The 25,810-nt window shown below is 40.8% G+C and overlaps 2 protein-coding genes across 5 annotated transcripts in view; one reads left to right on the plus strand and one right to left on the minus strand.

The window, feature by feature from the left end:
• Nucleotides 1-2,637, minus strand: part of SCAPER (S-phase cyclin A associated protein in the ER) — a 170,357-nt gene extending 167,720 nt beyond the window's left edge. For all 4 annotated transcript variants that reach the window (XM_062584007.1, XM_062584005.1, XM_062584006.1 and 1 more), the window contains exons 1-2: nucleotides 2,581-2,637; nucleotides 891-966 (exon numbers count right to left, since the gene is read on the minus strand). In XM_062584007.1, the coding sequence (XP_062439991.1) occupies nucleotides 891-966; nucleotides 2,581-2,636 (132 nt within the window). In that variant the 5' untranslated portion in view covers nucleotide 2,637. The remainder of the gene's footprint in view (nucleotides 1-890; nucleotides 967-2,580) is intronic.
• A 2,958-nt stretch (nucleotides 2,638-5,595) lies between these two features.
• Nucleotides 5,596-18,945, plus strand: RCN2 (reticulocalbin 2). The gene is made up of 7 exons (XM_062584041.1): nucleotides 5,596-6,201; nucleotides 6,323-6,428; nucleotides 8,697-8,893; nucleotides 11,428-11,541; nucleotides 12,769-12,865; nucleotides 15,343-15,485; nucleotides 18,155-18,945. Exons 1-7 carry the CDS (start codon nucleotides 5,596-5,598, stop codon nucleotides 18,305-18,307), a joined length of 1,416 nt encoding a protein of 471 aa, XP_062440025.1. The 3' UTR covers nucleotides 18,308-18,945.
• The last annotated feature ends 6,865 nt before the right edge of the window (nucleotides 18,946-25,810 follow it).

The raw sequence follows: 25,810 nt of genomic DNA on the forward strand, positions 1-25,810 counted from the left end.
CCACTCCTCCCAGCTTGGTAACATCAGCAAACTTGCTGAGGAGGCACTCTGTCCCTTCATCCAGGTCATTGATGAAAAAGCTGAAGAGGATGGGACTCAGTACTGAGCCCTGGGGGATGCCACTAGCCACAGGCCTCCAACTGGACTCCCCGCCACTGATGACGACCCTCTGAACTCTGCCTTTCAGCCAGTTCTCAATCCACCTCACTGTCCACTTGTCCAACCCACACTTCCTGAGCTTATCTAAGAGGATGTTATGGGAGATAGTGTCAAGAGCCTTGCTGAAGTCAAGGAACACAACGTCCACTGCTCTCCCCTCACCCATCCAGCCAGTCATTCCATCATAGAGGGCTATCAGATTGGTCAAGCAGGATTTCCCCTTGGTGAATCCGTGCTGGCTACTCCTCATCACCTTCTCCTCCGTATGCTTGGAGATGACATCCAGAATGAGCTGTCCCATCACCTTTCCAGGGAGGGAGGTGAGGCTTACTGGCCTATAGTTGCCTGGGTCCTCCTTCTGGCCCTTTTTGAAGACTGGAGTGACATTGGCTTTCTTCCGGTCCTCAGGCACCTCTCCAGTTCTCCGTGACTTTTCAAAGATGATGGAGAGCGGCCTGGCAACAACATCTGCCAGCTCCCTCAGTACCCGTGGGTGCATCTCACCCGGGCCCATGGATTTGTGGATGTCTAGCCTGCCCAGAAGGTCTCTAATCCTATCCTCCTCAACCAAAGGAAAGTCTTCCCTTCTCCAGATAGCATCTGAAAGTAATTCAGAAGTCAAACCTCACCTAACCAAGCACTACACATTTTACAGTAACAGAGAGCAAAATAGTAGGTTTTATTGCAGCAGAAAAATCCTAATATAATGTCACAATAGCTGAATGACTTACCATCATGTTATAGTCTTCCTCCACATCAACAGACTCACTTATTACATTTTTGACTGACCCCATTGAGTTCTCATACCTGCATCAAAATAAATGCAACTAGTCAATTTTACTTAAATCACTTCTAAAATTTATTTTAACTTCTAAGCAACATTACTTTAACTTCTAAGCAACATTAATGACAAGTTGGTCATTAATACGGAAAGAAAAATTAATAGGGACATACTGAAAAATCTGTATCAGATAATTGGTAATAAAGCAAAAATAGACAAAAATCTTCTGTTTTCTTAAAAAAATAAAAGAAGAAGAAGAAGAAAAGAAAAAGTGGCATTCCCTGTTCAAATCAACTCTGGAAAAGTAAATATTTGTATCCAGTATTGAACTACAGAACCATTGCCACAAATACAGAAGTGCAAATCTGGGGTTAACCATTTACAGGTTTACCGAGTATTTTCAGAACTGTTATAACAATACTAACATAAAATTAAACTCCTGGCTTCACAGTTGTAATAAGTTCCTACTGGCTATTGGTTAGAGCGCAAAGAACTCCTGTAACAGTTCTTACATCTTCTGAAGAATTAGATATGAAACGTAAGTTAGAGACAGGTCTAAACTCTCAGAAATCACACAGCAGAACAAGATTGACTTTGCGTTAAATCTACAGAGGGATTATGCTAGTCTTTATCATTAATGCTGTCCCCTTTCTCTCATATTACATCTTCCACTCCTATACATTGCCTATTTTCCTAACAGTAAATAATCAAAACATATGTAAACAATCATACGGTTGTTAGATTTGTTTCCTTTTTATTTGTTTGTATTAATGCTACCTCCTGAGTTTAGGAAAACACTGAAATATTTTGCAGCTGCCTGAAGTTGAATTTTTGAAAAAGAAGTGTAATTGTACTTCAGCACTACCTAAGACATAAGATAGTCTTAGGCATGCAGAGGAGCCTTCAAACACTTAGCTAAATTAGAAACCTGTGGTTTTGCCCACAAAACTTTTACTTGATTGTAATCACAGTATAATAAAAGCCCATCAAATTGAGAGGAAAAAATAGATGAGGGCCAAAATATTTTCACAGTACTGTAAGCTATTTGGAAAATAGCTAGACAAAATAATCTATAATTTAGAGAAACATGTCAGGAAGGCAAATCCTATCAGCGAGTCCGTGGCAAGACCGTATTGCGCTGTCTGCTACTGCGCCCATAGCTTGCTTTCTGACTGCAAAGGCCCGAAGAGTGCTACGAGCCTCAGAAGCACAACCACTCGCACCGCTGGCAGCGGTGCTTAAGAGACCCCAACCAGGTTCCTCCCGCGCACGCCTGCAACTCTCACGCCAGGGGAAAGGCCGAAGCGACGGCCGGCGTGGGCAGCGGGGCCTATTCCACACAGGGAGCCCCCGGGCTACGGCGAGGCCCCTCACCCGGCCCGGCAGCAAGCGCTTCCCGTTGCCTGTGGCAACCGGCCCCCCGCCGCCACCCCGGCCCGCCCCGCCTCCCCCGGGGGAACGCGCAGCGACAGCGCCGCAGCCCGCCGGGGCGCAGGGAGGCCGCGCGGCTCAGCGCCGGGGGGAGGGCGCAGGGCTGGCCCGCCGCCATCTTGCCCCGCCGCGCCCGCCCTGCCGCCGCCGCCGCCGCGCCCCTCCCTTCCCCCCGCGCGCGCGGCGCGCGGAGCGGCGGCAGCACTCACGCTCTCCGCCGCGCTGCGCCGTCCCGCCCGCGCGCGTCCTGCCGCGGTGATGTCATCGCGTCCCGCCGCCAACGGCCGCCGCCCGCCCGCCGCCGCGCGCTGCGCCCGCCTCGCCCCCCCCCCCAACACCGCCCGCGCCGCGCATGCGCCCGCTGCGCCGGTGAAGGCCTTGCCCACACCTTGCCCGGCCGCGGCCACCTCGCCGGCGCCGCGGCCTGGAAACGGGCGTCGAGGGGGCGCGGAGCCGCCCCGCGGGCGCTGGGGCTGTAACAGCAGGCGGGCTCCGCCTAAATTTACTCCACTGTTTACTCTAATAGTAAAATAATAATGCAGACATTAGGATAGATTGCTTGGGAGATTAAACCGCTTCATCTGGTGTCTCTTAGAGCAGGACTGCAAACATCTCCCAGAAATGACGTGCCTCGTTCTGTCTGGGACGGTCCCGTCCAAACCCGTTCCTCGGGCAGCCTTCAGTAACACGCGTGGGTATTGCCACCGGACAGCCGTACCACCGCTACTACAGTGGTGACCTTGCATGTGTAAAGTGTAACGTACGTAATCTTCCGTACTGTCGTTGAGACCTGTGTATCCTGTCCCTTGACGTGCTGAAGGGCAGGAGTGTTTTTATGCTCCCATAAGAGTCAGTCTCCGCACGAGTTTCTCCTTGCAGCGAGCCCTGCACCCCTTCCTTCCCCTTGCTTCAGTTTGCAGCTCTGCCAATGCTCTGCCGTTGTAATCCAAAGCTGTGACTTGCTGATTCCTAGAGCAAAGTCTGGCTACGGCTGCGTCTCGCACGCCTTAGTGCTCCTCTGCTTTTGGCCTTCCTCCACACAAGTGTCTAACACTGAACTACGGCTTCATCCTCCTTCCGACACCTGTTAGCACACCCTTCTCTGTGCTTCCTGGTAACACGTTTCAGCAGCTCCTGTTGTGTGCCTTCCGCCTTCTCCTCATGGCTGCACTTGAACACAGCCACGTCGCTGCCTTCCCCTACTGTCAGGTTTGCAAACGGTGACATTTGAGTGCTTAGCCCTGGTACATCTCAGCAAAAACATCCCTGAGTGTCCTCCCAGCCTCCATACCAGCGTTGCCTCTGCAGTGCCCCCGCTGCCATCACTGCGGACGCGGCGGGGGTTTTCGTGTTCCCCCGCCGCACGCAAGCGTGACTGCTGCCGCAGCGGCCTCTTCGGTCTTCAGGAGCTGCGCGCTGCGCCGCGACACTGCGCCTCAGGATCCTGCAGCAACTCCTGGCATTCTCAAATCAGATACTGCAGCAGAAGAATGTCATTTTATAACCCATCTCCTAAGATATTAAAAACTACACTAAATGCAGAGAAGTAGTAGAACAGGCCTATAATGTCTGCAGAGTCCAAAATACTTCAGGATACCTTGTGCAAGTTGTTATAAAATAATTCTTTTCATTAATTAAGACATTCAGAAAGTTGAATTTGGGTACCACTAAAGCAAATTACTATTATTTTGAAATCTGAACACATACTATTTAAACATGACTGTCTTCATAAGTAAACTGTTGCACAGCTTTTTCCCTTATTTAAATGTATAACAAAACCTAGCAATTTTAATAATGGAAGAAGGAAGGATATTCTTTCTACGTAGGTCTTAGATACACTTAAGCATCTTTAATGCAGCTTAGAAAGTTTACATATGATGAAACAGAATTAGAATAATATTTCAAAATTGAAAGCTAAATAAAACTACTGTAAATCCATTTATTTTGAAAGAGTATAAATGACATGTATTGTTTGAAAGAAAATTAAGGTTAATTCAAGTTGGGTACTGATTTATAAAATTAAAATGTGGAAAAGTAAAAAAAATGGAGTCAACACCAGAGAGAGAATTTCACCCGCTAGAAATAACTGTTAAGAAACTGCTGTTTTAGCTGCTGGACAACTGCTGTCATGCTGACAGTCTAACAGGAACAGATTTCCATTTGCAGATCTCTTAGAGAAGAAATGATATCATGGCTGTAGTCAAGTTGTTAGAAAAAAAGGCAAGAATGATCCAATACAGTGGAAGTCTGTGTTGAACATGACCTTCTAACATTAATTCCTTTATGACTGAAAGAACAGCCCCGAACAGATTTATGAAAGGCAGTATGCAATTTGGCTTGAGGGAAGGGGTGTTTTTTCAGAAAAGTCAAAAAGCATAGCACATAAAAAGCTTTTTTGTATGGCATGACTTGTATTCTGATTTTAAAATAGCCTAGCTGATATCCTCTTTTTACTTACAATAGTGATGCATTTGCTATGCACTTGGTTCAAAAACATCGAGGGAACATGGGATTCTCTTGTTTTTTTTCCCCTACATGCATACAAGAATGATTTTTAATTTTACTATAGGACTGATTAACTGAGTGCTAGGAAGTGTCTGGATTGCATTTTGACACAGGAAACTATCAAGAGAAGAATATGATTTCCTATGTTTTCCCTCTTGGAATGCATTATTGCTGAGCTTTAGATTTTTTCCTAACATATAGCATATGTTTTTCTGATTTTGCTTGCTTTCTTGCTCCAGTCATTTGTACTTCCTCCATATCTTATCTTCAGTCATCTTGGCGCATGAATATATTGTTAATGAGCTTGCTCTTCATTCATCTACATTGAATTTGATATTTAGAGGCTATTACAGACGTTTAGGCCTTGAAATGTATAATTTGATACACTGCAGCAAAGAGGTTTGTTTTTGGGGGGGTGTTAGTCATGAATTAGACCAAGAAGGCGAAGCATCTTCAGCACTATTTTGGAAAAGAATCACATTTTATTTTGATTACTCGTTGGATTTGCCTACAAATGCCACAAAGTAGTATGACTTCATTCACATTTTCTATATGTGATTTATATAAATATTGATTGGAAATTTGACAACTAAACCAATAAAAGGTATTAGACTTAAGTCACTTAGATTTTTTAATAGAAAGACATTTCTTATACGGGCAGGAAATTACAGTAACACATTTCCTGATTTATTATGATCTTTTACTCTCGGACCTCCAGAATGAACTGTCTTAGCTTTTCACGGTTAACAGAATCTGAGGCCAGGCAGGGAGCAGCGCGTTGCTCTCTGCACGACGGCGAGCACAGCGCGGCAGGCGAGCCCCATCCTTTCAGGGCTCCGCTCAAACGCGGTGACAATGATCTTTCCGGAATTCCAGAGTTCTTGCTCTTCCTTCTGGTCTCGGCAACGCTCGGCCGTGGTCTGACCGCTCCGCGCTGGCAGGCGCAGTGCGCAGTGACACGCGGGTCGGGACCCCCCGGCAGTTCTTGCGCGCAGCCCGGCCTCGCTTCGCCTTGCTGCGAGCCGCCTCACCGCCAGCTCCGCGCGGGGCCCGCGCCCTCGCGCCGCTCCTCTCGGGCCGGAGCCCGCGTGAGGCCGCCGCTGCCCGCGGCGCCGCCGCCTCCGCCAGCCCCCCGCCCTCCCGGCGCCTCTCCCCGCCCCTCGCCGCGGGTCGCCTCCTCGGCGGGCGCGATGCGGCGGGCGGCGCCGCCGCCGCCGCTGCTGGCGGCGCTGGGCCTGGCCCTGGCCCTGGGCCTGGCGGCGCTGGGCGCGGCGGGCGGCCAGCACCGCGCCGACTACGACCGGGAGGCGCTGCTCGGCGGCCAGGTGAGCCGCGGCGCGGGGCGCGGGGCGCGGAGCGCGGGGCGCGGAGCGCGGGGCGCGCCCCGGCGAGGCCGCGCGGCGCGGCGGCCGCGGGCGGCGGTTACGGGCCGGTGCCGTCCCGCAGGAGGAGGCCGAGGAGTACGCGCGGCTGAGCCCGGAGGAGCAGCAGCGCAGGCTGAGCGCCATCGTGAAGAAGATCGACCGGGACTCGGACGGGCTCCTCACGCACGGTAACCGCGACCCAAACCCTAACGGTCGCCGCAACGGTCACCACAGCGGTCGCCGCCACGGCGCCGCAGCCGCTCGGAAACCGCTCTGAAGCGAATGGGGTTTGGAGGTTCCCGGTCCTGCTTGTGCAGCTCGGGCGGAAAGTTTAAGAGATAAACGAAAACACTGAAATCTAATGCTTTTGTTCGCGCAGAAACTGCAGTGCGGCCATGATACTGCACGTCCGCGCTCAGATACCCGGTTACGCAGAGCCCCCCGGGGGGCTGTATTTGTTCCATCGCAAGGTTGTATCAAACACAACCTCTTCCCGAGCAGCAGGGTTTCCACCTGTCAAACCTGATCTGTGAGCTCCGTGGTAAATTCAGGCCCTTCCTTTACATGTATCATCTTGACACTTTGTTCATCTAGTTTTTAAACGTTTTATAAAAATGCATTTCTGTCATTTTGCTATGATTTTGAGAAGAAATCAAGTGTTTCTCTCTCTCTCTCTCACACACACACACACACACACAGAGCCAAGCAGGACCGTCATTCAGACTCCAAAACTGTGATGCTTCCTTACTGTGATATTAAACATACAGGACACTAACCATGTGAGAGGATAAAATACGGTTTTAAAAAAGAGATCACTTTTCTCTCTTGAATGTCTTTCAGTGTATGTGCTGAAACTGACACTCTGTGCACTTCTTTCCGTGCTCCTGTGTCTGGTTTTGTAGAGGTGAGATGCAATATGACTTTGGCAGGATGGCTAATCCCAATGAGAAGCAACTGGCATTTCACAAAGGGAAGCGGACGGTTAATGGTAGTGGGCATTGTGTGCTTGAAACACCAGAAAAGGAACTATGCTGTCTACTATACATGTTACTCATCTTTAAGTGACATTACTGTTTCTATTGTGGCTTGTAGGCAATGCTGTTTTTTCTGCACAAGCCTTGGTAGTTACACAACTTGGCGTGCATGCCTCCTTGTGTTTAATCAATTCAGAGAACATTTTAGAAAGTTAGCTCCTTCAGTAGTACAAATTCAGGGTTCAGAATATGTTTTTAAGAATCTCTTGCTGCTCTGTGAAGATATTTAAATAAATTGAAATAAATCCTGTAATTTTGTATTGACACTTCTGCTAAGAAGAATAAAATAAGATATTTTAGCACTTTAAAAAAGCTGTAAGATTTTTTTTCTACACCAAGATAGTAATTTCTGTAGTTTTTTTGTGAGTCATCTTCACTCTTCAGACCAGGACTTCAGCTGAGTTAATTTAGCTACGTAATTTTGCAATGCAGAGGAAGTGCTCTTCCCCTTCAGGGCATCTGAAAATAACTGGATGATTTTGAGAGTGGTTGCTCCCAATCTTCTTTCAATCGTGTAATTTTAAGGTATTTGTGGAATTTGCCTATATATTACGTTTTATTTGTTGTAGCCATGTTTTTGTGAAAACAAGTAGCTTTAAAGCAGTTCCAAAATATGTAAGGCTTGATTTCAGCTCTTAGTAAGTGGAAAACTTCTGATATTTAATTTGAGGTAATTAAGATAATAGCAGTGAATTTAGTTTTACTTCAGTTCATAGATTTCTCGAAAAAGATTTTTCCAAAAAGAATTGATTGGAGCAATGTTTGTTTGGCACAAAGTTATGTTTAGAGTTACCTATCTAAAGCATACTTGTCATCATTTTCCTACAGCTCTGAAAAAAAAGGTGAAAGGATGCTACAATGTTGACCTCTGATTTGAGGAGCCATGACCACATAGTCATTTCGAGCTACCATAAATGCCAGCAGCTGCCAAGAGGGGCAGACCTGTGGCTCCCCTTGCTCTGGCCCCAGCAAGCTAGATAAGAGTTCTTTTCAGCAGAAAATTAATCATCTTCCCTCTCCTGAGATGTGTTTGTAGTGATCCAGTTCACTGTGCAGCTGCATGAGCACTACCTGTAATCGCTTCTTCCTTCCACTTCCCATGTGTGTCAGAGTGGGATACATCACCCTTTTTGCTGGCAGCGCTAGCATATGCCAGATGAAAGTAACCACGTAACTCTAGCCTAAGGATATCAATAGGGAAATGGAACTACAAAAGAGAAACCGAAGACTTTAGCTGTGATCTATACTCTCTTTCAGTTAACTTGAAAAAAGCCATTAACATGGAAGAAACAGATTGTTTTGCTTTAACTAACCTCTCACCTATATGCTTACATCTGAATTACAAAGTGTATTCCAACCTGAATAGACCTGTGGCATCTTTACAGTTTTTTATAGTGTAGATGATACTATTTATTTTCACAGATGAACTGAGTTCCTGGATCCAGCAGTCTTTTAAGCATTATGTTACACAAGAAGCTAAGCAACACTTTAGTGATTATGACAAAGATGGTGATGGATTAGTGTCTTGGAAAGAGTATAATATACAAATGTATGATCGTGTAATTGATTTTGATGAGAACACTGTCCTGGAGGATCAAGAAGAAGAATCATTTCGACAGGTAAAATGTTTCAGCATCAGTTTCTGTAAGCTGTTGATAAAAGGTAACAGTGCTTGCTTATTGTAGTAGAACAAGATGGGTAGAGAAACCATAGCAGCTGGCACGTATTTTAAAACTTCCTTCTGTCTGAGATAAGGGAATAATCAGAGAAAAGTAATGAAGTATTAAAACTGCTGCCAACAAAACAAAGACAGGACGAAATCATACCTCCTGAGTATATTTTGCCAGCTGAGTGAACTGTAAGTATATTGGCAGTGTTATCACAGAACACAGTCTCTAGCAATCATCTTAAAACAAAATGCCCATCTATTAGATTAGGCCATACCTAATCCACCAGTGTCCTGCAGCAGTGGCCAGTATCATTGGTTTTGGAGACAGAAGAACCCTGTGTACTGTTTAGCCCTCTTTCTTGCCCTGTTCTATCCACTTTATCAATAATTTCTCAAGCACCCAAAGAGGGGTGTCTATATTGTCTGCTTTTAAAATTTTCTGACGATAGCTACCCCTAAAATCTTTTAATAGGATAAAATAGCATTTTAAAAACATTTTTAGCAAACAAAATGCAACCCTGGTAGATGAAACTGGGTGTACAAACAATAGGAAGTTATGGATTAATCTCATAAATGAAAGTAAATGCTTAAAAGTAGAAAGGGAAGATGCAAGAGAATCAGTGAGGGAAGATGTATCAAGAATCTCCTGTAGCAAAACTTATTTCCCTTGAAATTATGCATTTATAAGTACACACAAAAAACTACCCAAAAGAGAGTGAATTCTTAGGTTCCTCTGGCCTGAGTTTTTTTCTGGAAAGGGTTGCTTTGGCTTCTGCTTTTAATTAGAAGTAGTAGTCTTAAATATAAGGTTTTGACAAAAGTGAAGCTGGAATAGACAATAGTCAGTGAATCTTACACACTGAACAAACTCTAAAGCTTTTGAGGTCACTTAACAGAATAATTACATAGCTTTTAAATAAAAACAACTTGAAATGGAACATCAAGTCAAAATATTGATCTCATATTTCAGATGATGCCAACATATATGTGCTGACATAGAACTCTGTTATTTACCTTTTCAGTATTTTTTTGTGTGTGATACTTTGTGCTGATTGCTTGCTAGATTTTTCTGCTTGCTGACTTCTTCAACATATTTTGGAAAGAGCAAAATTAGTGAAATTGGACAAGCATCATGTGTCAGCCATCGTCAGCATTTTCCTTAATTTTAGGAAGTAGTGATCCTGCTTTAGTTTTAATTGAAAAGTTTGATTATCGTGTTGATTTAGAATTGCTACCAAGTAAAAATATGAGTTTACCAGAAGGTGGCAGTCTTGTTCACCACTTCTCAAGAAAACACTGAAAAGCAGACCTTCTTCCTCACCAGTTCTGGTCTAGTATTCTCTGTAATTAGTCCTTCTGAATTGCCTTCCTAGGTAACTCTCAGTGAAGGTCAGCTTTTCTTAAAAAGTACGTTTAATAATGCTACAGAATAGTGAAGACCTTATAATGGTACTTTGTTGTTATATGGATTAGATTAACCTAGCTTTGAGAGAAGTGTCAATAAATGGGATATAAACAAAGAACTACAATTTAGAAGAGTCATATTTAAAGTATTTGTTATCTCTAATAAGAGATGTTTTTGGCCACTTCCTTATCCAGGTCAGAATCACATGGATAGCACAGCACACTTAATCATCCTAAAATGCTTATAGCTCAAATCAGTTGCACTTGGAGTGGAGATCCGTTATCAATGCTCTGGGTCTTCATTTTGTCTGAAGAAACTGAACAGAATGAACCATCGGGAAAAAGTATAGGAGTTTTGCACATTTAGAATACAGAAATCAGGAAGGGCAAGAAATTAACAAATACTAACTTGCCTGTTTACAGTGCTATTATTTCTTTTAAAAGGACATGCAAATATTTATACTTGTAATGGGTTAGAGAAATGACTTTTCTTTGAAATGTGTTCAGATGTAATGCATGTAAGCATTGTATTATAAGAACCTATGTAATCCTTTACTACCAGAGAATATAGATCCAGAAAGTTAAATGTCCTTAAAATATAAATTCTTGAATTTGTGATGGCTACCATAATAGTTACTGTACTGTACTAGGAAATTTGGGATTCAGTTACATAACTAGTTGTATACTCAATTTTGTATTTGAATTTGGATTGATGACTTTTAAAAGAGAAGTCATCTATAAAGACAAGGCTTCTATATCTTTTCTCTCTCTCTCTCTCTCTCTCTCTCTCTCTTTTTTTTTTTTTTTTTTTTTTTTTGAAGGCTTGGCCAAGAGTGTTTTAAATGTCTCCTTAAATGGAAACGAAGGAAGTTTTTATCTGATTTTTAGGATAAAATTACCTCAATTAAAAGTGCTGCTCTCTTCTCTCTGAATGAGCATTTTTAGTGAAAATTTAACATTGGTATAATATGAGCAGGCAATGCGAAACAATGTACCTGATTAGTCTGCTAGCTGTAAACCAGTTGCTGTAGTGTTGTTTTTCCTTTTCATTAAGTGCTCTAACTAAATCTATTTCCTAAGCTTCATTTAAAGGAGAAAAAGCGTTTTGAAAAAGCTAATAGAGATGATGTTCCAGATCTAAACGTGGATGAATTTGTTGCTTTTGAACATCCTGAAGAAGTGGAATACATGACGGTAAGATCTGGAGAATGTTCTTATCAGTCTATGTATATAGTGGCAACACCTTTTTAATGCATGTGTACTGCAGGAAGTGTGCTTTTGAGCAGCTGTGTATATTTTGCTCTTACAGACCAAACTAAAATTCAGATACTATGTTGTGGATTCAGTACTGGAGTTCAGAAGCTGGAGCAGTAGTTCTGTGCTTTTCTTTGAGCTCTGTTTTCAAGAACTGGGTTTGCACAACTATCTCAGACTTTTAAGAGTGGACTGAATAGCAATCCCTAAACTCTGTTACATTAGAAATATATCAGTAAGATTTCAGTTCGAGGAAGTTTCATGTCTAGGTTAGAGTACAATTCTAGTTAGAGGGATTTATAAGGAAGATTCTTGGTGCAGGGAAAGGCTAAGTGGCAGTTATTCTCACTTTGCTTAGAAGGACACGGGGTCATTTTTCTGACCCCCCCCCCAAAAAAAAACACCTCACCTAAAGCTTGAATTTTAACCATGCTATGGTTTTGAGTGTGTTTTGGGGATTAGTATTTCAGCCAGGAGCACTTCATCGCTGGTCATATGTTTCATCAGTGCTGTGACTGTTGGTGTCACTGCAGCTCAGTACTTGCTCAATACTGGCAGTCTACCTCACGTGCTAGTACATTGCTGCTTTTCTGCACCAGAGCCTTCAGGTTTGGCTGTCTGGTGCTGCAGAGCCAACTGCCAGGAGGAGCCCCATGCAAACACAGCCTCTATTTGTATTGACATAACTGTTGATTATAGACAAACAAAAAAAGACAAAACCAGGAAAATGGTACACATGCTTCACTGGAAAACACAGTATCAAAAGACTGAACATTTTTCCTGAAGATTTTATAAAGTTAAAAAATGCAAAGCAAAGGCAAAGATTTTGAAATGAGAAAAGAGAAATAAGATAATATGGCTTTGCCCAACTTCATGTTTCTCAGTTACATAGTTTTGAAGTATGTTGTTTCCAACTCTGTGTACACTCTTCAGATTTCTTTTTAGTAAAACCTGATGTTCTAAACTCTAAGAACAAATCTGTTCTGTTGCACAGGAAGCAGTTATTGCTCTAGTTCATATAAAACAAAAGCAGATTTGAAATGACTACATCTTTGGTTTAAGGAATACATTATTACTCTAAAATGATTTATTGCTGTTTCTCTTAATTTTAATACTGATATATTCTCACAAATTGGTATTTGCTTTTTGTATGTATGTATGCAAAAGGACTTCGTCATTCAGGAGGCTTTAGAAGAACATGATAAAGACGGTGATGGATTTGTTAGCCTGGAAGAATTCCTTGGTGATTACAGAAGAGATCCAAGTAAGGAAAAAAGAAGAGGAGAAGGAACTTCACAAAACTTTTAGAATGGGATGAACTGTATCCACATTTGTTTTCAACTTTTAAAATCTCCACCTAAAAGTTCTGAGTAACATCCTATCTTTTAAAATAACTCAATTTGCTGGTACTGTGCATAGCAGGTCATTTTTTTCAGTCTGCTCTGTATATATTCAGCAATAGTTTGTGTATAGCCCATTTCACTGCTTTCTTGTGAGTTACTTTCTTAATTGTTTCTCAAAGACTAGAATATACTTCTCATCACTAGGCATGTAGCTGAAATAGGCTGCAGTTTGATTAACTGCACACATCTGGGAAACTAGCCAGCATGAAAGTAAGGTTAACCTTTCCTGATCTTTATCATCCGAAGAAGGCTGCTGTCACCTTTGCTTTAGAAGGATTAATGCTCTGTGTGTTTTGAGAAAGATAGAGGGGAAATGTAAGGAGTCCCTCACTGTACCAGATAGCACCTTTCACTTCTTTTCCCCCCACCACTTTTGCCCTTCCCTAATCTTGCTCTATTCCTGCTCTAACAAGAAAAAGAACACTTCTCTGGTGTTTACCAATACTTTTCACTAGCTACTTTGTTACTACATAAATACTTTATCCACTCCATCTGATTTGCTACAAGATAATGTGAATAACTACTTTAGTTCCAAAAAGACCAGCAGCTTGATGCATGTGGAAAGTCTGCTTGGGCAGAAGGAGTGCTAAATCTTAGCTGGTGCGGACCAGCATCGTAGCAGGAGTTTAAGCCGCACAGGGGTATGGAGAAATGGGGAACTAGTCAGTTTTTCTTTTCACTCCAATCAGCCACTTAGAATCCCATCTTTTACTGCCATGTTCCTTAGCCAGAGCCAGAAAAAAGCAATAGATCTTTGACAGAGGTACAGGATTGTTTATCTTTTTCCCTGCACTGCCTCATAAAAAGGTTTTCCAGCCCAGGTTATCTGAAGTTGTTAGGAAGGAGGGAAATAATTCATAGGCTCCTTGCAGCAATAGAGAAGATAACATTGTCATTAAAACATTTTTAAAAGGATTCAGAATTGGCTATAATTCTGTAAGCTACTTTAACTGTTTTTTAGGTGGCCATATCTTACACAGTTGTATTCCTGTAGATCACACTAAAATGACTGATATAAACTACTGAGTCTGGTTTTGTAAGCGTCTTCTGTTTTTGGGCAGCAGTGTATGGTGAGTTGTAACATTAAGAATAAAAAGGGTAAACTAATGTTAAAAAGGAAAGAGAGAGACTTCACTCTTTTTCTCCCTTTATGATAGAAACCTAATTATTTTTAAACTGATATTTATCTGCCTGTGATGTCAACTACTTTGTCCTTTCATGAAATTCAGGGAGTCTTAATCTCTGTTACTGCTTGTAAGCAATGTTTATCAATAGTGAGAAGTCAATTTGATGAAAGGCTTTAACATCTCTTGAAGAGTTAGGCAGGTTAAAGAGAGCTGTCTTTCTGGCTAGGTTGAAGGATACAATACCAGTATAGAAGGCAAATATAAATCAGCAATACAAGTTAAAAAAAAATAATATGATAAATGAAACTGCTTTGAAAACAGATATATCCCAGGTATTTTAGAAAAGGAACAAAATTTGACAGCGATATGAAAGCCTACAGTATTGGCCTGAATCTGTGAGCCTGTGCTAATCGTGAGATTTGCCCTCTCTGTTAACTGTCACAAATGGACTTCTGTTGACTTTTAGGCAGGGGAACAGGTAGTAGAAGGTTCTTTAAAATTGAGTATAGCCTTAGAATCTTCCTAATTATGTATATTCCACAACACTATTTTTCTAGTCGCTTTTTGGGACACTTCTTAAAGCTTTAAAGCTTTTCCTTTTTTATCTTGTTTGTGAAATGCTGAGATGACCAACATAAGACATACTATCCATATTGCTCTTATGTGATCCTTTAAATATGTGGTGTCTGCAATGTGATTGAGTTATATACTAATGGGAGACAGTAAGCTTAACCTAGTAAATGTATATACTGTAAATACAAAATATTCCTGTCATACACTACACTTTTTCCTACTCATATGTCAGCTATCCCAACAAGTCGGAAACTATCCATTTGGCAGCATGTTCTGTATAAAGTATACTTTCTCCACTATCAATTTGGGTAATTGTTGAGGTGTTCAACAGCTCAGCTGATGGTAACCCTTGCCTTTAATGTCCCCTTAGCTTAACTGCAAATTCACAATCTTAATATAATGTTAGCTATAAATTCTGTTTTAATCCGTACAAGTATTTTTTTCTTCATGTGTAGATAGATGCTTTTATTTATCGTATTGAGGCTGGTCTGCAAGCCTTATCATTTTAATGTAATCACTTTTATGATCTCTCAGGTTAAATTAAGTAAGTCAGTTTGCTTAGGAGCAAATGTGAAAACAGATTTTTTTTTTTTTTAAGGTAAAGAATAGCTTTAAACTTGACATATGTTTCTTATTAGCTGCAAAGGAAGATCCAGAATGGATACTTGTTGAGAAGGATCGATTCGTGAATGACTATGACAAGGATAATGATGGGAGACTCAACCCCCAAGAGCTTTTGTCTTGGATAGTACCAAATAATCAGGGTATTGCACAGGAGGAGGTATGTGTTCTGACTAGTTTAATAATTATTTTTAGATTTAAATTAGTTCAGTAGAATTCTGAAGTTATCACAACAGAAAGTGGTAAATACATTCTGATTTACTGCATTGTAGTATTTGAAAAAGAATATGTAGAGCTTAGCATATGTTTTAACCTTTTTTTTCAGTTTGACAAAGAATGCAGGTCCTTAAAATGCATAAAGCAAATTTAAAATTCCTATTAATTTTATGAGTGTTTGTAAAAATATAAATTAACACAGTACTATTCTACATGTTTAAAGATTTTATCTAGTTTGACTTAAAAATACAATATTTTAAACAGTTATTTTAAAGTTATAATAGGTAAGTCTAAGTAATACTAGTAAAAGAGGATGTTTACATACTAACGGCATAATTTTGAATTGATCAGAAAATTGATCATGCTACTTTTAAGTTGATAAATTGCTATAATCTGTACATATAAAACTAGTATTTGCATAAATACAAGAAAATTAAAGTATTCCATAATTCAAGATGCAGTAATGCAAACTTTAGAATGATGATGATAATTAAAATGGTTTAATTGGAGATAGAACATCTTAATGGGTTTAAGTGGATTCTCATTTTAATAGTCTTTTTCAAAATTTTTTCTGGTAGGGAGTAGAAGCACTTAGTGTTTCAGCAATCTGTTTTAGTAATCAGACTGTATGGTAGCTGACTGCTGTAGAGAGGATTTCTCCTTTTCTGCTAATAACTTTTTATCTTAATTAGTGCAAATCTGTTTCCTTTGACCGCACTGAAGGATTTCAGTGTTCAGAAAGGCAGCAACAATATGTCTTCCCATACCTCTGTAATTACTCTTACAGTCAGGAGACAGTTTATGTTAAACAGCATAGCCCATCTTCTGTGTTGGGAAGTCTCATTACTGAAATCCCACTTACTAATATTTCAGCTCTGTTGATTACAGAAAAAGCAACTTGGCTAGGACCCAGCCTTCTGTGTTTACATATCTAACCTTTAAGCTGCAAAATTGCTCTGGTAGTATTTTTGTAAATGTAGATCTGTAAGTCTTTGCACTTTTTTTTTTTTTTTTTTTTTTTTTTTTTTTAACATACAGGACTCTTGAGGGTGGCTGATTCTTGTTTCATAGACACAATACTGTTTTATAGTAACTAAAATACACAGAGAAACTCAACACCACAGAGAATTTATATGTGTTATTTTGTTTATTTGGGTTTTTTTAGCAATTATTTGCTATTCATTCAATTTCTGTCTTACAGCAAGGCCATAGTACTATAATAGTTCTAATCTGAAATAAATAATTTTGGTTTTATTTCTTTAATGTGCTATTTTTCATCTATTAATGAAAGGACCTAGCAAAGTCACCTATCCTAAGGAGAAGGTGGCATTGATTAAGTTGTGAGTTGCTATTTGAAAGCTGAATATTGCAGTTTCATCTGGCCTTTAAAAAGACTTGAGAAGTCTGGCAGCTAAATAACATAAAGCAACAGAAAAAAATATTATACATTCATTTTCCAGGAACTGATATGTATTTACCAAGATGTTTGTTTTAATATCCTGTAAGCTTTTGGCCTGCAAAGTGTTTTTAAAATATAGTTGTCTGACCTTACTATTATTTTCTTCAGTCGTCTTTGGTAATATAATCAGCTTAAATCTAAATAATATTTAACTAAAAAAATAGTCGTTAAGCAGTCACATGAAGACAAAGCAGTCAGTAACAGGAACAGGAGGAGTCTCTAAATCGTATTTGTGGATATTTAGCAAATAAAGATGAAGGCTGTGAAATCCTGTGAACTTCTCAAAAGTAACGGGTACGATAAAGCTGCTAGGTTGTTAGGTTTGAGCTACATAGTACATGTTTAAAATAATCCACATACCTAAGTAAATGTTCTGTAATTGTTTTTTTAACTGCTAAACTTCATCCTTTTGTAATTAATAATAAGCAAAAATTTGAGAACTGTTTAAACTTGCAGCATCATTTGAAATTTGTGTGTTTCAGTATTAAGAAAATTGTTCAGAAAAGCAAGCTTTTGCTTTTAGAAATGAAGGAAACAAATAACTATGCCTATCTTGTCAGGCATGGGGTGAATAGGTGACTGAGAGATAAGGGGGGGGCACTTGTGGAAGGGGATGTTCACCATGAAGACTGCATAGGTTCACATCCTCCCTGAGGTCCCACACATTAAGGAGCTGCTATTGTAGCTAATATTCGGCACTTGAATGCTCAGAGGGTCTCTCTGCAAAGGGAGGCTCTGTGGCTGACGTGCTAAGCTCGCGTTTTCTGCAGATCATAAACAAAAGATGAGTATTCTACTGACCAGGGAATTACAAGGACAACTGGTGCTTTCAGGAAAATGATGAATCTTCACTATACAGAGATTTGTTTAAGTACTGTCTTCTGCCCTCAAAACACAGCTAAAAGGTTTGACATTGATTTGTTGCTTTTTAATTGATTGTGAGGGTAGAGATTTGATTTTATGACTTTGCCACCAAGGGAAAAAGGACAAGGAAGCAAACTGAGAAAAAAAGACGCTGTTCTGAATGCAAAATCTTGCCTAGCTTGTTAAAAATTATAGTGTAGTGGCAGGATGTTTACAAAGCCTTTCCAAAAGCATATTTATAAATACTAGTATCTATTAACTGTGCAACATGGTGTCCATTTATTTTAAAGGCTCTTCACCTTATTGAAGAAATGGATTTGAATGATGATAAAAAGCTTTCTGAAGCAGAAATTCTGAAGAACCAGGATTTGTTTCTTAACAGCGAAGCAACGGATTATGGCAGGCAGCTTCATGATGAACATTTCTACCATGAAGAACTTTAGACTATTTATTTTATAATCTTTATTTCTTCTCTTTCTTTCATTTGGAGCTCTTGTTAAAAGCACTCACTTTTCAGCTATGTTGCAAGTTTTATGCTGTAATTATAATAGACTAATGTTTGTGTAAATATTATGCATTTAGCATGTAATTGCCCTCCTGCAGACTTCCCTGGGCCTCTTCAAATTAACCTTAAATATTTACTTCCAAAACTATATGATGTTGGGAAAGAAATTACTTAAAATATAGTACTGTATTGTGAAGAGTTATGCTACTGTACTTGAAAAAAAATGGAGAGTGCATATGATTCTGAGAGAATGCAAGACATACTTAGCAACTGAGAGACTACTCTTTTTTTTTGTTTGTTTTAATCGGTTGAATTGGGGAGAGGAGTGGGGAATGTTTAGAGTCAGCATTAGCTGCATTTTATTTAATACATTTGGAGAAACACCTAGATGTTCTACTTAATTTTAAATGGGTTCTACAATGAATTTTATTGTATTATAAAAAACATGCTAATTTTACATCTGCAGGAATAATTTTTTTAATGTACAATACAATTCTAAGCATTAGCAATACAATGGGTGCTTACAATGTCAAAGCCCTCTTCATTTGTTGGATTAAAACAGTTGACTATTCTGTCTTTCTGTATTTTCTACATTTATTCATTATTGTGGGTCACCCTTAGCAATATGTTGAAATGGGAACAACCTACAGTAGCATGTTCATCTGGGAATCGCTTCTCCTATGAGAGACTGGAGTACCTAATGGCATCTCAGATATGTCACATGAACGGGATAATATGGATCCTTTGGCAATATTCTTAGCTTTTATAGACTGAACACACATCATCCGATCTAGGTGTGAAAGGAGATTAAAAAAAGCTGAGACTGCATTTAGCTTTTCTGAACCACATTTTTTAAAGCGGAATATGTTTGAGATATATATATATATATATATATGTATATTTTATATTTGTGAGGTGGAACTCTAAAGCATCAAGACATTACACAGGATTTGTAGTAATAGCCTCAGTTGGAAGCTTCACAATTCTCATTCGTGAAAGTGAGTACTTTCCAATTATGTGATTGTTTGAAATAATTTGAAAGGTTAACGGTGAGACAGATTCACCTTTGCAAAGTACATATTCTCACTTTTTATTTAGTGACTAGAAAGTTACTATAATGAGCTGAATATTCTAAACACACAGAGCCTCGCAGGACAGAACATCTGGAATGTGTTAGAGGAGTTAGAGTTATCCAGGAACACCATAAAATCTCATGCTCTTGCTGTGTTCTTCTTATCTAATATTTTCTTTCTTCTCAAATCTCTTTTTATTGAGTAGAAGCAACTAGTTCTGCTTTTTGCTTGTTTGTTTGTTTTTTAATCTCATGTCTTAATCACTTCTCGGAACAAATAGTAAATTTCCTTTGGACACGAGTGTCCAAGTGTCACCATGAGGAGGCTAGCAATTTTGATTTGGAACAAGACTCCATTTAATTTTACTGTACTTCCTAGGTATTCTTATTATAGTTTTAGAAATTCAAGATGCTTCCTCAATTTTAAAGTGTTTTCTTCTTTATTCCTATACATACTTCTTTAGTTAAACTCTTGGAAATGTGAGTACAACTATTGCCATGTTGTTAATGAGCTTTTTTTTTTTTTTTGTTTTAAACAAATCATGTTAGCTGTTATTACATTTTAGCCTACTGTAAGATAGAACTAGAACTACAGCTGTCATCACTTTGCAGCTCTTGTAGAGAAAACTGTAGTGCTTCAAAAGGAAACAATATAATTATACTTGTTAATGTAGCTGAAATGTAGATTTGGAGTAGTGCTAAACTCAGTCTTTTAATAAGGTTGTATCCTGTTGAAGGTTTCTATAATTCCTAGAGTGCATTCATACAGACTTCTTTTGACTTCTGATAATGTTTTTTAAAATTAGATTTCTTTCCCTTTAGGCTTAAAAGCCTAAGAAAGCTTTCTTTCATAAATCACAGTCTTTCAAATATATGTGGCTTTTGATAGTTCAATCTAGTGTTCAGGTTGCCCAAACTGGCAATCTACCTCTTCTATTCAGCCGTGTCTATCCAAATATTCTAGAAGCTGCATGAGAACATTCAGTGTCTGAAAAACTGGAAAGCCTGCATTGAAAGAGTGGCCCTGCTCTACCCAGCATTTTTGACCTGTACAGAGAAAAAACATAATGAAGTAAAATTCTGTCAGATCTTACAGCGATTTTACTGTAGATTCAAATTAAATAGAAACTAGTTTTAATGAGTCAGAGCAAATACTCTTTCTCAGCATTCCAGTGTGGCATAATTTATACGTAAATGTAGAAGGAACTGCTGGTACTGAATCTCTGATTACCAGGTGCCATTCAAGTCTTACACGAAGTAACTTCAGTTAACCCTGTCTTAGCGTTTCCAGCTGGCCCTAGAGTTTCTTTAGTGAAGGCTGAGAGCAGTATCTGGTACCTCCTTTTCCGCTGCCTCTTATTTTACTGCAGGTAGAACTCCAGTACAAACTTCAGCTATAACAAACGTCCGAACTTTAGCTATTGCCGTGTGTGCTCAAACACGGAAAATGTTTCGGAACAGGACTGTGTCTCACCTATCTTACAAGTGCTGGTGCTCTGTCCTGTAAAACTAATGCTCCTAGCATGGTATCCCACAGATCGTACCGACCTCTAGAAAGTGTACTGAAGTTCCCACTCCTTCCTTAGGCCTTCTGCAGCACACAGCAGAGAATACTGTTGGTAGTCAAGACTATGGACTTAGAAAAGTAAGAGACTCAGTTTTTTTAGGGAAATAAGACTTTTGCCACCTCTCCATGTTCCTCTCTATCCCATCTCAGTTATAACTTTATTTTCTCATTTTCTCTCCAATCACAAACTTTACCAAACAAACAAAAACATATTATAGAGGTATTTTAGATGGTAAAATCAGATTCAGCTAATTCTACATTTCATTCCTGTATTTCTTTTGGAAGGATTAGACTATTTTCCATGAAACTGCACAACTTCTACATGCAGAAGTTTTATCAGCACAGTTCAGTAGTTAGGTGGAACAGCTCAAAATAGACAAAACCACATTCAAATTCAGAATTGAAACCCTAGCTTTGACGTGCAGAAAGAGCCCAAGAAGAGTTAGTGAATGTTAAATGTCACTTTTTCTTTGTCAACACGTTGTAGTTTGAGGTAAACTGGCATCCTACCAAAACAAGTTGTACTCAGGGTCCCTAACCTGCTACATCTCATCACACTTTGTTAGCAGCACGTGCAGGATACCCTCAATTCGAATATTAAAGCAGATAAAGGCACTTTGGCTCCACGTAATGACCACGCAGGTATCTAGATGCAGACTGAGCATTCTTGTTGGCAAGGCAACCTCGCTCTCCAGAGACCGATCACCGACATCCTCGGAACAAGTCATCCCCGATTCAGAGCAGACTCCAGCTCTGTGGGAATATGCATTAGGATGATTCCTTGAACAGTACCTGACTAAGAGAGTCCTTCAGAGGAACAAAATACCAGCTAAACTCAATGAAGAGAAGACAACTTCTGCTTGTTCCCAAATCCTTCCATTAATAAAATCAAGGATGCAGCAAAACTGGATTTCTAAACAAACATTGCATGTAAAGTGTCAGGTGAACAGTGCAAACGGAGATTAATATGACAGCAAGTAGATGAAGTATCAATATTATAGGGCTTAGACTTGAAAAATTTCCGGAGCATAAAGCAGCTTGTACATTTTAAATCTACAAAAATGCATCCTGCCAGACACACAATTCTTTTCAAGGGAAATGGATGGATGACAGTACAAGCAAAATTACATTGCCAGTACAAATAAGTGAGACTTCTCAGCAGTGCGCAGTGAAATGACAAGAGGCAACAGTCACAAATTCCAGCAAGGGAAAACCTGACTAGATAAAAAGTTTCAAAATGATGGTGATTAAGCAGTGGAAGAGGCTTGTGCGCAGGGAGGCTGGGGAGGTATTTCCACCCCGGGGATGCTCAGAACTCAGGAAGGCCCTGGGCAACGAGATTTAACTCTGAAGTTGGCTGTGCTTTGAGCTGAGACCTCCAGAGGTCCCCTCCAACCTACATTACTCCATTTCCAACAGTCTTCTGGGAGTGTTCATATACTAAACATATCTAGACAGTCTAAGGACCATTACAGCATACAGTGCATGCTACTTGTATCAAATAACCTAAGAGACACAAATAATCCTGTACAAAGTGACCCCATCTGAGCCCTTAGGCAAGGTGTCTTTATTTTCTGTTTATTTAAAGTGATTTATTTTGAATATGTAGCATTTCCATTTTCAAGCAAACCTTTCCTTCACTACCTGCACAAACCAGAGCTTGTCAGAAGCAACAAGAAAGATCTCTCAGGGTGAACAGGGATCCCCACGTTGGTGTTAAGTGCAGCATCTCTGCATGCCCCCAGTGTGGGGGCTAAGGAAATATTTGTTCATGAAACATGTCATTTTACCAACCCTGCAATGATCTATCAAAATAAGGATACTGAAAAAAAATCCACAATAGAATCACTAAAAATAATGAAAAAGTATAATTGTTCTTTTTTTTTTTTTTTTGAGAAAGCTGGTAATAATCCGCTCAATAGTAACAACAGCAGGAAAGCAACAACAAACAATATTAATGCAAATGCCAGACATAAACAGACAGCTGAAATGTGATTCAGTTCATCAACATTTCTGGCATTTCTGGTTGGCAAAAAGGACAAGAGCTGGTGCCCACGCGTTCCAGACGCTTTTAGCAGCTCCGTCTTCCTCGTCCTGGTGCTCTCCACGTTTATGAAGGTGACAAAATACCTGTGTGAGTGCGTGCGTGCGTGTGTGTGTGTTCTCACACAGGCGGAAAATTACAGTCCTACTTGAGACTAAACGACTGTTTTCTGTCTGCAGTGTTCTGCACTTACGTTACATTTTCCTTGGAAGTTAAAAGACCTGCACTTTCAGACAGAAGTTTACCAACAAAAAATACTCAGATTAAATTATCTGGAAAGGTTTTGCCTTTCAAATACCGTGATTTTTCACAGAACGTAGAAGTACCCTTGCAACTGCCAGCCGAAATGGCTGTTGCCTACCTGCATTCCCCCCAGGGTCTCAATCAAGTAAGATTTTTTCCTAAGTGCATCCTAAACTTCTGTCTAATGTTTATATGAACTCGAGCCATGACGCAAATCTGCTTCAAGCAACTGCATTTCCTCAGGGAGGGGAAAAAAATAAAATAAGAAAAGACTATTTGTGTAAGCCCGAGTTTGTACGCACATATCTTGCTTTCTTTCCAGAAAGGCAGTATTCAGAGCATCCTTTCTGCGAAATGTAAACCTGCCTCCTTGGCAGCAACCACCAAATGAACAGTTACCTGGATTTCCTTTGCATTAACAGGACTGAGAGAGAAAGAATGTTGGTAAAATAAGCAAAATACACTGCAGAGATAAAACCCATCTTGCTGCAGGTACCGGAAGATATGAGAAGAAGCAGGGATAGAAACCAAAATCTTTTCACTTTCTCCTCCACAAACAGGTTATACACAATATTTCCAAGTCACCTTTTGTCTTCTGTAACGCTTTAGAGGCAAGATGTTAACGTGTTTAAGCCCGTACAAGCACAGACAGACCGCACCTCCCTGTGACACAACCCACCATTTCAGGATACGCTGAACAGCGTGATGGCAAACTTCGAGGAAATCCACTGCTTTGCTAAATAATTATGGAGAAGACTATATCTATCTTTCTCTTGGTAAAACGTCAGGGCCTGGATCCACCTTTCTGTGAGGGCCTCCGCTGAAAACTGCTTTGAAATGCTGAATATTTATTAAGAATTCAGTATATGCAATTAATCGTTATGTGGGCTGTTAACTTTACTGATGCAAAATGCCAGCAGGGCTTTCTTGCACTGAAACAATATCTTTTTGGAAAGCTATTTAAATAGTTCCTGCTGAAAGAAACAAAGCGAATACATTTAAAAGAGCAAATCTCCACCCCGCGGTGATGTTGCAGGACTCTGGAGCCTGCTGAATCCTAAGCTCGCCCACCGGGAAACAGAGCGTTTTGCTTTCAGCCGGCGGCCGCAGCCGCCTTCGAAGCAGTTTGAGCAAGCGGAGCTGCTCGGTGCGATGCTCCGGTTGCCATGGGAACGGAGACAGGCTCCCACAAGAAGACCAGGTGATTAAAAAATGTTTAAAGTGGCCCTGCTGTGGGTAAGTTTCCAGCCCCTGGCATCTCCCGCATTGAAATTCTGCTTTCTGTTTCTCTGGAAATGGCAGTGGCGGATGCTGTTGCGTTTGGGCTGTGGTTTTCCACTGGAAGCGGCTTTGCTGCTGTTGCTGCCCGCAGATTTCAGGACTCAGCAGAGCTGCCCGCGCGTGCACTGCTGTAATCGTGAAAACTCCGGCAGAGTGCCGCAGGTCCGAAGTGTAACTGGGAGCCCTGCAAGGGCACGGCCCCACTGCTGGAGTCCGCTCGCACGTTTTGCCTAAGCTGAGGTCCAAACCTGCCCCCCTATTCCCTCATAAAAACCTTTGCTCGATACAGCTGTAAGAAGCCAAATGAAGCTTTCGATCTGATGTATGCCAAAAGGTGAGGCCTTTGAATCTGAACTTTTTATAAAAACAGACTTTCCATCACACTCCCCTACAGAACAGAATAAAATGGTACTGCAGAAAAAACAGCCCTCTGGCCTGCAGACTCATTCGCAGCCTTGTCAAGCACTGGATTTTTACCCTTTACGAACAGCGCTGGGAATGGAGGTGGCAGTAGCTGTTCACCGCCGAGCATCCTGCTCGGTGCGTGGCACCGACACGTCCGGCTTCCTCGGCCGAGCTGTGCGCCAGGACCACATCGGAGGCCCTGCTAAGATGGTGGAGAAAGGGAGGCAAAAGATCGTGCCGGTTTCTAGAGGCTCCAACCAACCAGTAAGGGAATAAATGAACGAACCGCTAGCTGATCGCTTGTCATGTGCTGCCCTAGTCCCGCTAACACCAGGGCAATAGTCTAAAATCCCTGTGCACTCACAGCGCAGCCTTCCCAGTCCGCTCACGATTCAGGCCAATCACTTCAAAACATTAGCGCAACAGCGAGCTACAGTGTTGGTTAAGAACTGGACGCTGCACTGTCACGTTCCTGTTTAATGCAGAGGATAATTTTAGGAAGCGCACCCCAAGCGCAGTATTCATAAGGGGAGTTTTACGGAGGAACTGCAAGACTATTTCAGTACGTTTACCTGCAAGGGAGACACACTTCTAGAGCTGTTCGGAGGCTGCTGCGTCTTGTAGGTACGACAGCTTGTTGGGAACTGCTACTTCTGAAATACCCTTTCAAGCTCTCCTAAATGATACAAGCTCCCACAACAACTGATTAACCACTTAACATTATCACCATAAATTTAATTTATTCTTTTAAAATGGTATTTCAGAAGAGGATCATAGACCTGAATTCCTGGCATGACATGGGAGAGGAACAGAGAAACGCAAAGCACGG

This window comes from Rhea pennata, chromosome 10 (assembly GCF_028389875.1).
Source record: "Rhea pennata isolate bPtePen1 chromosome 10, bPtePen1.pri, whole genome shotgun sequence".
Lineage (NCBI taxonomy): Eukaryota > Metazoa > Chordata > Aves > Rheiformes > Rheidae > Rhea > Rhea pennata.